At 52.6% G+C, this 15,329-nt stretch overlaps 3 protein-coding genes across 3 annotated transcripts; 1 reads left to right on the top strand and 2 right to left on the bottom strand.

The window, feature by feature from the left end:
• The first annotated feature begins 4,576 nt into the window (after positions 1-4,576).
• LOC123039444 (pathogenesis-related protein 1-like) lies at positions 4,577-8,409 on the top strand. Its single transcript, XM_044462615.1, has 5 exons — positions 4,577-4,597; positions 4,773-4,924; positions 7,691-7,710; positions 7,825-8,024; positions 8,383-8,409. The coding sequence occupies exons 1-5, from the start codon at positions 4,577-4,579 to the stop codon at positions 8,407-8,409; spliced, it is 420 nt and encodes a 139-aa protein (XP_044318550.1).
• A 52-nt stretch (positions 8,410-8,461) lies between these two features.
• On the bottom strand, positions 8,462-10,502 carry LOC123046840 (mitochondrial metalloendopeptidase OMA1). The gene is made up of 3 exons (XM_044470268.1): positions 9,587-10,502; positions 9,398-9,492; positions 8,462-9,230 (listed from the first exon to the last, which is right to left on the bottom strand). The coding sequence occupies exons 1-3, from the start codon at positions 10,310-10,312 to the stop codon at positions 8,951-8,953; spliced, it is 1,101 nt and encodes a 366-aa protein (XP_044326203.1). The 5' UTR covers positions 10,313-10,502; the 3' UTR covers positions 8,462-8,950.
• Positions 10,503-10,630: 128 nt separating this feature from the next.
• Positions 10,631-14,640, bottom strand: LOC123046839 (zinc finger BED domain-containing protein RICESLEEPER 1). Its single transcript, XM_044470267.1, has 4 exons — positions 14,465-14,640; positions 13,811-14,167; positions 11,517-13,649; positions 10,631-11,083 (listed from the first exon to the last, which is right to left on the bottom strand). Exons 2-3 carry the CDS (start codon positions 14,163-14,165, stop codon positions 11,521-11,523), a joined length of 2,484 nt encoding a protein of 827 aa, XP_044326202.1. The 5' UTR covers positions 14,166-14,167; positions 14,465-14,640; the 3' UTR covers positions 10,631-11,083; positions 11,517-11,520.
• Positions 14,641-15,329: the final 689 nt, after the last annotated feature.

The following is a 15,329-nucleotide window of genomic DNA, read 5'->3' on the forward strand; positions in this document are numbered from 1 at the left end:
TGTGGAGATCAGTCTCGAGCTCGCCCAAGCGCGCCGCCTCTGCGAAGATAAACAAGAAGACATCAACATCAACAAGAAAAAGAAGAAGGTAGTTGCCGGAAGATCCGGTCCGATTGCTCAGCAGTCGGCCCGAATCTCGGGGGCTACATCAAGCGGGTGCGCTAGCGCGCCCCCGTGATAAGAAAGGTGGAACACTTACTTCGGCTCTCGTTCAAGTCACTAATCCGCTTGGCCAGCTCCTTGACGTGGGAATTGTAGGCGGCTGCGCGGAGGTTGTGGTAGTCCTGCAGCAAGGACAAAAGAAGAAAAGAAAAACAAGATTAACACTCGGAACTCACCTAAAAGTTCTGAGCCGCCTGCTCAGCAGCCGGCCCAGAACTCGAGGGCTACACCCAGTGGGTGCGCTGGCACACCCCCATGGAAGATTGCGATAAGACAAAAACAAAAGAGCGAGTGCGTACCTGAACAACCGCTCGCGACGCCAGTGACTCTTGCACCAATGTCTGGAGAGCGGCACCTTCGGTGGCAAGTTGGGTTTGGGCGTCCTTCACCGACACATTCAGGGCACCGCCACCACCACCAGACGCCCAGTCTGTTGTGTTGGCACTGGCGGCCTCAACATCGGGCATCGCCGAGTTGGAGGGTCTAGCCTCCCTCAGCTGCTGCGCTGAGCTTGCCTTCGCCGGGCGTCGGCACACCGCGATGCTAACCATGGGAAGCTTCCCCACCGTCAGCTGCCCGTCAGACGGCGCCGCCTATGGCCCCTTCGGTTGGCCAACCGACGTGTCAGCAGTCGGTGAGGGCGGATCCACCTCTTCCCCAAGCACTGAGCCCCCCTTCCTTCTCCACGGCCGGCTAGACAATGCCGGCTCTGCTAGCCAGCTCTGTGGCCTCCGGCGCAGGTGGCTCCGGCTGCTGTGAGTCGACGGACCCAGAGACCTGACTGCGGGACGACTCCGCCTCCTGCACCTTGGCGGCCTGTGCCTTGGCGGCCACGGCCGCCCGCTCCTTGTTCGCTGCCTTGGCCGCGGCATCGCTTTCCGCTTGCGCCACCCTGGCAGCCTTCTCCCGCTCCTCGTCTGCCTCCCGCGCATTCCTTTCCTAGGCCTCCTGGAGGTCGGCAAGCAGGTCCACGCAGCGGGGGCAGCCGGGGTGTTGGCTGCCCCAACCACCGAAGCCTCCGGGGCCCGCGAGAGGGACAGCAGAGCCTGTTCAAGCAAGCAGGAAAAAGCATTAAAGGAAGAGCGTTGAAGAAAAAGCAAAGAAGAAACAAGCAAGAAGACACAAAGAGAAAATCACAAGTACTTACGCTGACACCCCTGGGCGCGGCTTCGATACCCTCTGGTACTGGGCCGCCTTCGCAGCAGCTTCGTGCCGCTTGGTCGCGGCGGCCGAAGTCTTCGGCTTCTTGGTCTGGCTGCCGAAGAGCCCGCCCTCAGCCCGGCGCTTCGGCACGCTCGCTGCCGCAGTCGGCGCGGCTGAAGAGCCAGCGCCCGTCTTGTCGGTGTGGTGGCCGCGGCGCGGTTCGTGGTCATCTGCGTCATCGTCCGGCCACTCCCCCAGGCCGGCTCCATAGAAGTCGCCTGCTTCCCCTCCGTAGCCGCCTGTGGCGTTGTCCTCCTCCAAGGCGGCCGCCCCCAAGTCAGGGTCGCCCTCGTCGCTGACCGACCGATTCGGCATGAACTCCTCGCCCGGAGATAGTTGGAGGGGCGTCTGGCCCAGGAAGTACTGCACCAAGGCTGACTGCTCAAACGGCAGGAACAACTCGGACCAGCAAAAGAGAATAGGAAAGAGAAGTAAAATACTTATTGTAGGCGGTGGGTTGTCCCGGCTGTACGTCGGCTTGCCGAATTGCCACTCCGTCTCCGACAGCTTGGAGTCGGAGACGTGGTTCACCAACCGGACGATCTCCGAGACCGGCATCTCCTTGGTGGACATGCGGCACGGATCCCAGCGCCCGCCCATAGCGCTGATGATGTGGGGCCGCCCTTGGAGATGCAACACTCGGCACTCCACGAAGGCGGCAAGCAAGTCATAGGGCCTGAGCCGCTCTGAGTCGATCATCACCTGAAGTCAGGCGAGGGCGCTGGCGGAGTTAACCGACAAAGTCTTCGGCCGGAAGCTCCAGTTGGCGTGGGGCTCGGCAAGCGGGCCGGCTGCGTAGGCCGGCAGGTTTGATGAAGTTCTGCTCTAGGTTGAGGTTCTCAACAAAGAAATATGACCGCTGCCATAGTTTTGCCGACTGCAACAGGGCGATAGTCAGGAAGCGAGGCCCGCCCCGGTCCCGGAGCGCCGCATCGCGACGCAGGCTCCGCACTGCACCGCCTCGCCCTTGGTGGAGGTGCCGAGCTTGAGGTAGAAAAGCTCTGCCCGCAGCTCGAGTGTGGGCAGAGTGCTGAGGTAGCCTTCGCAGAGCGTGACGAAGGCAGAGAACAGCACCACCATATTCGGCATGAGGTGGTGGGGCTGCACTCCGTAGAAATCCATCAGCGAGCGGAGGAACCTTCTCGCCGGAAGGTCGAAGCTACGAAGAAAGTGCGCCCAAAAGATGACGTACTCGCCGTCCTTCGGCGCCGGAGAGATCTCCCGGGCAAGGGGAAGACGCACCTTGGCGTCGGTGTGATGAGGAAGGCGCCGCATCTCACGAAGGAACTGTATGTGGTCCTCGTGGACGGTGGAGCCATCCCAGTCGCCGGCGCGGCCGCTGAGCGCCCTCGGCTCCGTGCTCAGCAGTGGCACGAGCAGGCTGTGCCGGAGAAAGGGCCCGCGATGACGAGCTGCAGCAGCACTCCGGCGAGGAAAGAAGATGCAACTGCAGCAAGGAAGAAGGCGCAGCGGCAGCGAGGTAGAGGGAGAGGAGGGCGCACGTGCGTTCTGCCGCACCCTCCTCCCCCTACTTATAGCCTGCGGCGGCGGAGCCGAGGAGGTGAGGTGTGGGGGAATGTGGGATTAACTGCACCAACTCCCCGCACGACCCCCGCAATTCCCGCGCCTTGAGGGCGTGTATTAAGCCGCCCCGGAAGGGAAACCGTCTGCCCCGGCCGCAGCGGATCCGCACGCGTGCCGAGGCCCTATAGTGGCGGGCCCGGGCCTGCAGCGACATCCCGTCGCGCGCGTGGGCAGCAGGCCGACCAGGCCGCCAGGCGCCCCGTGGCGGGCGGGTAGCGGGCGGTGAGCCTGTCGCCCAGCTGGCATGCCACCTGGCCCCTACCGCGACTATTCGAATTCCACCAAGCGGCCGCGGCTGCGTCCGGTTCCTGGCACCCGGCTCCTCCCAGGCGGAAGGCGGAAAGCCACTTAAAGAAGGAAACTGTCGAGGCTCTCCGGCTGCCCAAGCCGTAGGAACTTCACCAGCTTCAGGGACTACTGACGGGAGGATAGACCCCGGGTAGCCTCACCCGCACCTTAGAGGATTTCAAGACATCGGGGCCAGCCCGGCCCCTCAGCCCGATTGGCAGCAAGGCCAGCTTCCGTGGTCGACTGGAGCCAGCCGGTCGCCTCCTAGAAGGCAGCGCGCCTCAGAAGGCGGCGATGACATGGGCCGGTCCCAAGCAGGTGGCCCATCGCCACCTCAAAGCCTGCACCCACCTGCCGCGACAAGACAGGGCGTGGCAACAGTGCCATCTGCCACCCCCGAATCCTAGAAGGAACGTGGCTACAGTGCAGACATACCAGGCAGACACGCCTCGCCTGGCACGACATTGTAGCCACGCGGCCCATGACGACGCCTACGTCGGGGGGGGGGGGGGCGGTGCCCGCACGACGGGTGGTCGGTGTGGCCCGCAGGCAACGGGCCCAACCAGCCTGCATGTTCCAGAAGACGGCCAGTCTGGGGCAGGCGGCCTCAAGGGGAGGCCGACTCCTAGCAGACAGCGGCCCCTCCCCTTGGAGTTTGTGCACAATTAACCAGAAGTGACGGGGTGTGGCTATAGTGATCGCCCGCCAGGCGGCGGCACTGTAGCCATGCGCCCCCCGACCAAGCCATTGTCATCAGGGACAGGGCTACAGTGCAGCCTGATCCCCTTGGCCCGCAGGCGGCGGACCCTACCTGTCGGTCGAGCTCACGGCAGCTGGCGGGCCCCGGCAGGCGGCGGAGAAGCCGGAGCCCAGAGACACTGACGGCCGGGTCCCAAGACCAGCCGGATTACCGTTGTATCCTTGGGGGTAGGCCTGTATAACCCCCCCCCCCCCGGGTCACCCATGCAAAGGGTTCAGCCCCTTTAGATCACGCACCCACCCATAGCTAGAGAGGAGTAGTGCAAGCAGCCTTCTTCCTCCTCTAAGCCCGAATAGCTCAAGGAGCACCCTTGTATTTGCTATTGATCATAGTGATGCGGAGACCCCGTAGAGCAGGATTAGGGGTGTTATCTCCATGGAGAGCCTCGAACCTGGGTAAGACCCGACGTCGTCTACGGTCTTACCTACTCCCGCTTCTAGAGCCCGGCAATGTTCTATTGACCCCCTACATGAATAGCCACCCGTTGGCATATGTCGAGTAAATACCACGACACTGCGCGTGCGCTGCATTTTACCACAGCTGCTGGAGCCAGTGCTGCCCGCCGCGTCAAACCAGGCGATGGTCGCGCTGCAAACTTGTGTTTGTCGTGCGTTGGGCGGCTGTCGGAGATGCTCTAAGGACCCGCGCTCCGGGACACCTATTTATAGCTCTCGCCACGCACGCTCTCGGCAACCAAGCAGCTGCTGCAACCTACCACTACTTGCACTAGCAACACAAATTGAGCTCATAGCGTTGAATCAGTTGATCACCCCAGAAATGGCCTCATGAAATCGAGTCGTCGGTCGCGGCACCGCGTCTGTTCCGTGCCGGAGTCATGGACTGGCACACTCTGGCACTCAAGCTTGCGCCGCACATCGTCGCCAGTGCCCACCCCGTCGAGGGCGAAGGTGGAATCGGCAGCGTTAGGTGGACAAAATTTCTGTTTTGACCTATTAAGCAAAGATTAACAAAATTTGACCCTACTTCATAAGTATTTCGCAGTTTGACTTTTTTTGTTCACGCCAACATGCTTGGCGTTTCGATTGCACAGGAGACGCCACTGTCTCTGGCGTATGGCCTCTGGGCCACATCCTTGTTGGCTGGCTGACGTGGCTCCTCCAAACGCCAAGGTGGCTGGCGTTTGCATGGCTCAACGAAACGCTACTAACTTTGGCGTTTGCATTCAGGAGCAGCAAGATATAATGAGTATGGGTGATGGGTGCAACCAAGTATATATTTCGTTTCAAATTTTGAGCAGGAGCATCCAAGTCTAAGCAAGATAGATAAGAAGCTTTGGTGACCACGAGCAGACAAGGGCATCCGCGGCAGCAACCGTACGAGCTGACAGTATCTGCATCGGCTCCTACGGAAGCTCAAGGTAACGCGCCACACAAAAAAAAAAACACTTCATTTCATGCATATGTGTATGAGCCGGGAACCTGCAAAGCTGCATTCGTAGATGCTTAAGTGCATCTCCAAACGTTGACTTTTAAATTGGACATCCTGCATGGACCGATGGAGACCAGTCTACGGATAGTGACGCGAGAGCCGGCCATCCAACCGTGTCGGCATCCATTTAAAAACAAATATAAAAATCAAACGAATTTACCAAACACGACAGAACAAAGTTTGGACATAATTTAAACAAAATAGATGATATTTCGTTTGTTTAACTAAAACCTTTAAAAAAATTAGGATGCTAACTTATAGCGGACGGCGACCTCATACGCATGTCCGCCTTGCCAAGCCGCACCGCCTGCGCCGTCAATGTCGTCATCGTCGTCGTCCGAAGTAGTTCTTCCTGCAGCGGAAAGACGCGGGTCCACAGCAGCCTTGCCTGGCCGCCGCTTGACGCTCACTGAGGAGCCACTCCGCTTCCTCCTGCACTGTGCGGAGGACCACCATGGCCAATGCAGACCCAGTCGCGATGCCCTAGCGGTAATCATGCCCGTGCTGACAATTGTGAAGGTGTCGTTTAATGACCATTCCTCACCGATATTGGCGAGTTTCATGTCGAGACAATGGCTCCGACGCGCCACCATCTTTGCGGTGGTGATGGACCGATCGAGGGACCAGGCCACCGCCAGGTCTGGGCCATTGCGGATTCAGGTCGGCGCCTCGTCTGACTTGGCGCACATGGAGCAGCACGCCACATTGCACCGCTCGTGTCGCGCCGCCTGCCTCACTGCACTGTCCTCGACCAATACAATGGCCCGCGACATGAGGAGCCGTCGCCACCGCCACAGCCACCGAGATAGTGGAGGATGCGCGAGTGTGCCTTTGCGTTCTGCTTTGGGCAAATGTTGGGTCTTAAGATTAACTTCCATAAAACTGAATTGTTCTGCTCTGGAGAAGCCGTTGAGGCGGCGGCCGATTATGCGGACCTTAAAACTAAACCCTAATCTATCCTATACTTAACGGTGACCTTGTAGGCCATGCTGTGCTGGTTGGCGACTCCTCCTCCGTCATCGATGCCTGATCGGGCGTCGGAGTCGGAGTCGTCGTTGGGCTTCGGGCGGCGGAAGGTGGCGGTGTTGCGGCAGGGCTTCCCGGCGGCCGCTTGTTGCTCGCAGATGATGCTCCCTGCTTCCTCCCGTGCCGTGTGCAGTGTGGCCGCAACCACCGATGACGTGGCCTGGGGGAGGGGATGGTCGTCGTTAGAGGAGGCGGCGTTGGCGACGTCGATGTGGCGAGGGAACATTCCTCTGCGTACCTGGCCATCTCACCGTCGAGGTGGCGGAGACGGCGCTTGGCCGTCTCCGGAGTCGTGACGGAGTGGTCTAGGGCCCAGGCATACAGGTCCGGGATCGCCGCGATGTGTGGCGGCGGGACGTCTGAATCCGCGTACTTGGACCGACGCGCGTCGAGTCGCTGCCAGCCGATGAGGACGATGACCCCGAAGTTCGAGGGCGGCGTCGCTACGATCCGCAAAATCCAGCCCTGAAACCGCTTGCCGGCTTCGATGCTCAGGACTTGGGCATCGCCAGAGATGTGGAGGGAGATGGGCGGGGAGGGGAGGAGGAGGAGGATGCGATGTGAACAGCACCATAGTGCGGCTTAAATAGCCGCGGCTAGGCCATGCGAACGGCCGGTCAACTGCTTCAATGCGGCGCAGCGGTGAGAATTGTTTCTCAGGAACCTGCGTCCGCATTGAAGCGGCTGCCGAGAGGTCCGGACGACGCGGTCCGGACGATTGCGAGAGGTTTGAGGGTCTGTCTTAGAGATGCCCTAAATGAACCACTTAACTTAAATTAGTGTCTTGTTTATCTGAAGAAACTAGTGAAGTTTTGTCCAGGAGCTTCAGGGCACAAATAAAGTAGTATACAACAAGAGAATTGTATGAGCACTGTGTTGCTTTCTATTTGCAGGGAGGAAGTGGTGCTCCAGTTTAATTAGAAACCGAAGCTGAGGAAAGTACATGAATCGTGACTACTAGTGAAAGCCAAAATCATGGAGTTTCGTTTAGCCACGCAAACGCCAGCCACCTTGGCGTTTGGCAGAGCCACGTCAGCCAGCCCGCAAGGATGTGTCGCAGAGACCAAACGCTAGAGACAATGGCGTCTCCTGTGCAACCGAAACGCCAGCCATGTTGGCGTGATCAAAAAAGGTCAGACGAGAAAATACTTACGAAGTAATGTCAAATCATGCTAATTTTTGCCTAAAAGGTTAAAACAGTGATTTCGTCCGCGTTAGGCAGTTTAACTTTACCTCAGGTACGTACGCATCACAATCACATACAATCCATGCAAGTCACTTTCAGTCTTGCAATACGGCGCGTGTATATATTGTTCAGGCGGCGGCATAACACGCGATTATTTCTCTTTCAGCCATGCCCTTTACCCTGATGAAGGAGAGGCTCGAGTACCTGGACGTGGAGAAGTGCAAGTGCAAGTCGACCCTCGTCGAAGGCGGCGGCATGGGCGTTGCGATTGAAACGGCGACGTCACACATCAAGGTGGATCCGGCGGCCGACGGCAGGAGCATCGCGAAGGTGGACTCAACGTACAAGCTGCTGCCGGGCGTGGAGGTGAATGACGTCTGTCGGTATTTGTGTGCTTTCTTGCCGATTAAAATAAAATAAAGGTGCTCCAAGAGTCAGTCCTCGACAGCCTTAGGCTGATCGTAATGGTAGTATCATAGTTAATATCATGCATACTAACTAGGCAATTTTGATGAGGTGTCATGGTATTAAATGAAGAAAGAAAGGCTGTAGTATCATATCATGATACCGTATCATATTAAATGCTATGCTACTTTGTGTCATGCATAACAATAAATAGAGTACTACATGATACTAATATATAATATTATGCATTAAGGAGGTAGTATCATACACTAGTATCATATACATGATACTAGTAGATGATACTCCCCATTACAACCAGGACGTGCACATCAAGGTGTGGACTTGAGGAGAAATTGAGTGGTACATGTGTTTTTAGTAACTGTCAAAGAGTGGTTTTGTTTGATGCTGCCTATGTATCTTGCGAGGCCTTGTATAATGGGAGGTGTTTAGAGAAATGTTTAGAAAAATAAACCGGGTTTTCTGAAGCACCGGTGCCTATTTCTACAAAAAAACGCTTAGTTAAGCATCTATCCTGTATAAATAAGCATCGGTGCTTAAGAAAAGTCTGGTTTATTTCTCTAAGCATCTCCCATTGTACAAGGCCTCATGGCGTTGAATGACTCGGGAATAAAAGTACGTAACAAGTGTGTGGAGTTCTCTTTCTGAATACTTTTTGTATGAATCGGATGGTATACTTTTGTTAAATATAACGTATCATATAATATTGATCTAACAAGTGGTCAAGTAAATCTAGGAATTCATATTAGGCCCTATATTTATAAACGGATAGAAGGAGTACTCATTTGACATCAGTCCGCAAATCTATCAAGAGAATGCATGTGTGGATGCTTTTGCGGAATTGATGCATCAACAAATCCTAGTAGAGCTTAATTGACAGGACTACATCCTCCATTATCAGGCCCATCACCTTCGGTTGCTTCTCTGTACAATTCCATTGCCTCCTCCATTACCTTGGGTTGCGATAGAAGTCGTGATCTTTTCTTATAAGATGGATGAACTTTGGATGAGAAGAAAGAGAGGAAATTTGTAAATGCTGACTCCCCTTTCCTCTTGCCTGCCTTGTCAAGGCATATAGCAGCAGCGTGGGGATCAAAACCAGCAGCAGCGGCTAGCAACATCCCAATGTAATCCGCCTCTAGCTCACTCCTACAATAGAGTAGGTAATTAACATCATGCTCTTAAAAAACAACATCTTCTAATTAACATGACGTGAATGCTTGCATGCATACATATACTATGCTAGTCTAATCAGTTCTTGTTAAGATGCTTGCATGAATAAGGTGTGGGTAAAGCAAGTGATGAAACCAATATACCTTCGTAACAACGGTGTCACCAGGAGGCGAGTCGGGAGCCACAACTCGAATATCATGATCGTCTCCCAGAAATGCCTCGCAATAACATGTCCAACCTACGTATATATGCAAAGAAATAAGCAATACTATCAACTTTGAAAACTAACAGCCTCACTAATCCAAAATGAACAAACGAATGTATGTGTGTACCTCATGTCCGAGGACCCATGCAATCTCAGCATCCGTGCTGGAATCAAGTAATCCCGTGGAGACTATTATCTTACCATCGAAATAGCATTGTCCCCTCCAGGCTTTTTCTTCAACAACTATCACCTCCCAATTAAGCTCGTCGATCCAATCCAAAGGCGTCATCATCTGTAGTGGTTCCTGTCTTCGCTGTTCTATCTTGTTCTTGATAGACAAGCCACGATGGATGGCGCCAATAATCTTCCAGCAAATGTCGTGGACGCGAACACTTTGGTGGTGGTGTAGGTCAAGGATCTTGGAGGCGTGCAGCTTCTTGAAATCCGCAAAGTCAGACTCGCCGAGCTCGCGCGCTTCGCTGGGTGAGCAGGTGACCATGCGGGTCCGGTTAGTGTATGGCACTGTCTCGACATGAAATGCACGGTGCATGGTGATTCCTGTGCCGCCACGGAAAGTTGGCGCCATAGTTGACGTCGTGGCCCTCCACAAGGCATGTAGCCCACGAAGAGCCAAGTGACCGGTGACCGGCCTCTGCAGGGAGGTACTGTAATCCCGAGAAACACGCGATACCATGGACATGGATGGTTGACAGACGAGTCTACCTCGGATCGCCTCCATGGCCTCCGAACCATGCCCGGCGTTGAGTCTCAGGACACGGAGGGCTGCCGGAAGGAGGAAGCACGAGCTGCTCAGGCACGAGTTCATGATTCCTTTGCTCAGGCACGAGTTCATAATTCCTTGTTGTGTTTCTCCCCCTGTGCGTGGTGCACCCTTTTTTTCCTCGAGATAGAAGCAAGTTCCTACCTGCGGTTTTTCAATGTATATATAAACTGCTTCCTAGGCGCGTGCGCGCTCGGGTGTATTTTATGCCCGCTGCTACCTGCCCATTGCTGTGAAGGAGTAGGGGTCGGATGTCCTTTCCGAAACCTACCGGGCTTCGGTTTCGGGAACTAGATGGGCTTCAATTCTCAGACTGGGCTGGGTATTATTAACCATTGATAGGCTCCACACACAGGCACGCAGGAACTCGCTTCTGCTCTCATGACAATATTGATGAGATTCTTATGCTGACATCAATACACCCATATTCGCAACACATTCAGAAACTCGCGACTCCACCTACTAGCTGCATAGGCACTGAGGCGTCTTACAGCGACCAAATGGCACGGAGTCGATATGTACAAAAAATTACACGCCGATGAACACGTCTCCACAGGAAAGGAAGCATGGCATGTCAACAGCAGCCACCAAGCTGGTCATCATCGGCAGGGCTGGCGACCGGTCTTTGGTCGAAAACAACCTACACAGATGTCTGAAACAAATCATACGTCCGGCATCTTCATCGTTCAGAACTGTAGCGGCATATGGCACAGGTACATTGGGGCGAGAATTCTCCGAGCCTTCTTCACGTCGTCATAAACTCTTCACTCTTATGAGCTAGCACCAGAGCGCTGATCTACTAGGCGGTATTCCAGTAAGCTGGGCTTCCCATGTACAATTACCCTGGCAATAAGCAAAGATACAATGATGAATGGAGTTGGTTCTAGTACAAAGTGCGTGTTCGGTATAGACAACGAAACATAAATCGTAGATGCATGAAGAGACCAAGTGCAAGGCGTATCGATAATTGAAAGATAAATATATTCAGTATCGTTGACCAAATGGTGAGGTTCTATTTTGACAAAGACTGGCTTACGGTAGCTTTCAACATGGCTGAACATGTGAAAGTCTAAACTTTTACACCTTCAGTCAGAAGGTTGTAGGGTTTAAGATTCTCCCAAATATGAAATACTATCCTATCAGCAAGTACCATGATTGATGATTCCCAGACAGAAAATAGAGATGTCTGGCAAAAAAGAAGAAACTCTCACGAGCTTAATCACAGCATCACTGCCAGGTCTATGATAGTAGAGTGGAGCAGTGTGTAGGACCTTACCATTTTATCTCATCCAGTCTCGAGCACACACAAGCGCTTCAATAGTCTTGATGTTCAATGTGCTGTAGTGCTTTGGAATTACGGGTCCGCTGCTGCTGAATGCTGCTTCAGATTGGACAGCAGAAGCTGGCATAGCTAATATGTCCTGTGCCATAGCTGCTAGCGTTGGGTACTTTGTGGTATGATTCATCCACCAGTTTAGAATGTCAAACTCATCCTTTCTTGGAACTAGACCCTCTTCGAGGTAGTCATCAAGTTCTGTAGATATCTGACAACTCGCTTGTTCATTGAGATGCTGATCCCAATCTTCCAATAAATCATTATCCACATCCAAAGCTGAACTATTTGAAGCTGCGCTTGGCAGATCTGTAGGGTTGCAGTATTCATTAAAGAGTTCACGGACTGTTTCGCGTATGTCAGATAAGTAGCTCTCGAAATTTGTGCCAAAAGCTCGCTTCAGACGAAACTCAATGAAACCGATTTTAAATCTAGGATCCAGAACAACAGGTATTGACAACCACAAGTATGAATTTTGCCAATACCCATGGAACGCTTCCTGCATCTCCATAACCATTCTAGAAAATTCTCCATTACCATTTGATGCTTCTTCTTGCAACACCGTCCGCACTTTCCAAACCTCATTAAAGTATATATTTGCTGTGACAGAGCCAGGGCAAGATATTACTTCAATGACACGATAAAACGTCCTCAAAATCTTGCAAATAGACTCAGCAACATTCATATCTTCTAGATTCAGCACTTCTTCAGAAGGAAATGACTTCTTGAAATGCAAAAGAACTTCAAGCCTAAAATAAAATTTGTGCCACCACTTGGCATCTTCTTGTGGACACTTCAAACTCATCTGTGAAATGACTTCCAGAAGCTGTTGTTGGGCTGAAGGTGAAGATGCATGTGCCACAAAAAATTCCATTACTGCGTCACCAACAAAGCGAAGTATATCTGCTTGCCCTGCGGAAACAACACTATTTAAGATGTCGTCCAGACAAGCAATGTTGTATAGCTTGCCTCGAATAGGAAGGCACTTCTTTTCTATGAGCATTTCCTTTAGCTTAGCGGTATTTGCATTGTTCCTAACATCACCAACAGAAGTCAAGCTCAAAATCTTCTGATCAAGATTCCAGTCTCTAATTGCATCCCACATGACATTGTACGATCCACTTTCAGACTCCGGGACAGAAGCCTCCTTGCAGTGTATTATCCTTTCCAAATTAGTAGGTGAGGACCAAAACATGCCAAATTTGATTATTACTCTGTGAACTTTCCAGTCATCACCAACAAAATGTGCTGTCAAACAGAGGTAATTTACTGTTGGCTCAGGTCCATCAGGAGTCCAGATGCTTGCTGACAGAGACACACGTCGGGAGGAAAGTGTAAGTACATCCTTAATATTTACCTTTTCCTTCTGAAATAAAGCAGTGCAATGATCTTTCATATCATTATGAGAAACCATGCCAACCATAGGGTTGAGATTCTTTATAACTCTTCTCATTTCTTCATGCTCCACAACTGAAAAAGGATAAGCATGTAGAATTATCATTTTGGCTAGCTCTTGGTAAGATGTTTCTTGACAAAACTTCCCGGCGCCCTTGTCAGTTGAAATGTTCGTAAATGAGGTCCTCTGTTTCTTCAGGCTTGCACCATCTGATGTTGGTGGTGGGTGTGCTGGCAGCATTTGAATGGGCTGGACTATGGGGATGGTGTCACCAGAGGTACTAGTCCTGGGGAGCTTGTTAGCGTATTCTGAAATCTGAACCTTCCCATTTGTCAAGGCAGGCGAGAGCTCATCATTCACCCTGGAGTTGAAACTAGGTGCACTCGAAGGCTCAAACAAAAACTTATGTTGATTGTGGAGACTTTCAAGCCGTCCTGGACAGGTTAGGAGATGTCGACTAAGATGGCTTCTCCCTCCAAACTTATTTGCGCTGAGACGTTTTTGGCAGTGAATGCAATCTGCAGCCTGGAGTTTCCCCTCGACATAAATGGGCGTAAACTCCTTCCACACCTTCGACTTGAATCTGCTGGGAGTTGCTGAGCCGATGTCCTCAAGCGTCTCCGAAATAATCTGATTGACCGGGTCAATTGGTGAAACTGGGCCGTCTCCATTCACCAAAACTGTGCACAAAATGTGAGTCATTCATCAGTTGTATGCCATTGGTCAACTGTTCTGACAATGTTATATATCCATGTGTGCAGATCCTAAGCTACAAACAGCATGCTACGAGTAAACTCAACTCAACACCGTGAACACACTACGAGGCAGAACCGGAGCATACCATAGGGGAAGTAGGAATCCTTCTGTTGCCCCTCACCCGCCGCCGCCGCCTCCGACTTGGCCGGGCAGATCTTCTGGTGCCGCCACAGGTGGCTCGTGCCGTTGGAGTCCTTGCAGCTGAGCCGGTTGTGGCAGTAGAGGCACTCGGCGAACTGGACCTTGCCGTTGAGGAAGATGGGCTTGTACTCCTCCCAGACCTTGGACCTCTTCTTGTGCTTGTACCTGAACGCGGTGCTGTGAACCCCGGAACCGTACGCCACCTCCGTCTTCATGATGTTGTCCACGTCCACCTCCACCTCATGCTCCTCGGGATACTCCACGATCTGCTGCTGGATCACAGCATGCTCCATCTCCATGGCTGCACAGTAAACATGATTTATTTTTTTTAGTCGTGCCTGCTACTAGCAACCTAGCATACAGCTACGTCGAACTGAACAGGCTAAACAGCTACGAAAACACAAGATCTGCTGGTAAGATGGCGCTCGGGATCCAGAAATCGGCGCAAACGTTTCCCCCAAATCCTACACATTTGGGGCGGGGAAATACTGACGGATCGCATCGATTGTGGCCTCCAGAGACCCCAAATCGTCAGATTAAACGCGCATGAGTAACCCAGATCGAGGAATTGCAGGAGAAATCGAGGCGGAGGGGTCACCTGAGACGGAGATCGCTGGGGGAGCCTTGCGGGGGCCGGGGAGGGGAGATTCCGGGCACGATTAGGGCATCGAATTGGGTCTGCGGGCGGGCGGCGGGTGGGTAGACCCAGTTCGTCGATTTGGGCTGGGTAAGGGCTCGCTCGTTCTATCAAGACGGGCTCAAGCGGGCTCGTCTTGTGTTATCGCTTTTGGTGGTGTGGGCTGGGTAAAGGGCTCGTTCGATAAAGGTGGGCTAACGTGGGCTGCTCTTGTTAACGCTTCTGGGCTTGTACTGTGTATCATCTCATTTCGTTTTGTTACTCAAAAAAAATCTCCTTTCATTTTTTTCTGGCATTTTCCGTTTAAAAAGTTTCATATTTTTTCCCGGGAAAAATTATGTTTCTGCTACAGTCCTTCAAAAATACTTAAATGTTACTCCCAAAGTAAAATGTTATCCCTGCTCAAAAAAGAGAGTAAAATGTTATCATTTGTCTGTAAAAAATGTTTGTCGTTCATCCAATCAAAAAAAATTGTACTAGGAAATAGATTAACATAATTTTGTTAGAAACACTACCTCGGCAAGGGTAGACCTAGAAAAAATGTCCAAGTGTCCATCTATTGGCCACACACGTCTGTTGTATGTAGTGACAATACATTTAGTAAAGAAACAGTGGTTGACGAAGACAGCCACCATTGATCATTGCAGTGAGGGTGGCGGCCCCGAGGTGCGACTGCGATGGGTAGGCGACGAGACAATGGTCGCTCGCTATGATGTGGATGCTTGTTGGCAACACAACTGGGATTTTGCCAGGTGCGAGAGTAGCGACCATCTCACGCCAGCGGTAGTGTGTGAGGGTGGGGAGTAAGGGGCGCATCGGCTCTTCA

Source organism: Triticum aestivum, chromosome 2B (assembly GCF_018294505.1).
Source record: "Triticum aestivum cultivar Chinese Spring chromosome 2B, IWGSC CS RefSeq v2.1, whole genome shotgun sequence".
In the NCBI taxonomy this organism is placed as follows: Eukaryota; Viridiplantae; Streptophyta; class Magnoliopsida; order Poales; family Poaceae; genus Triticum; species Triticum aestivum.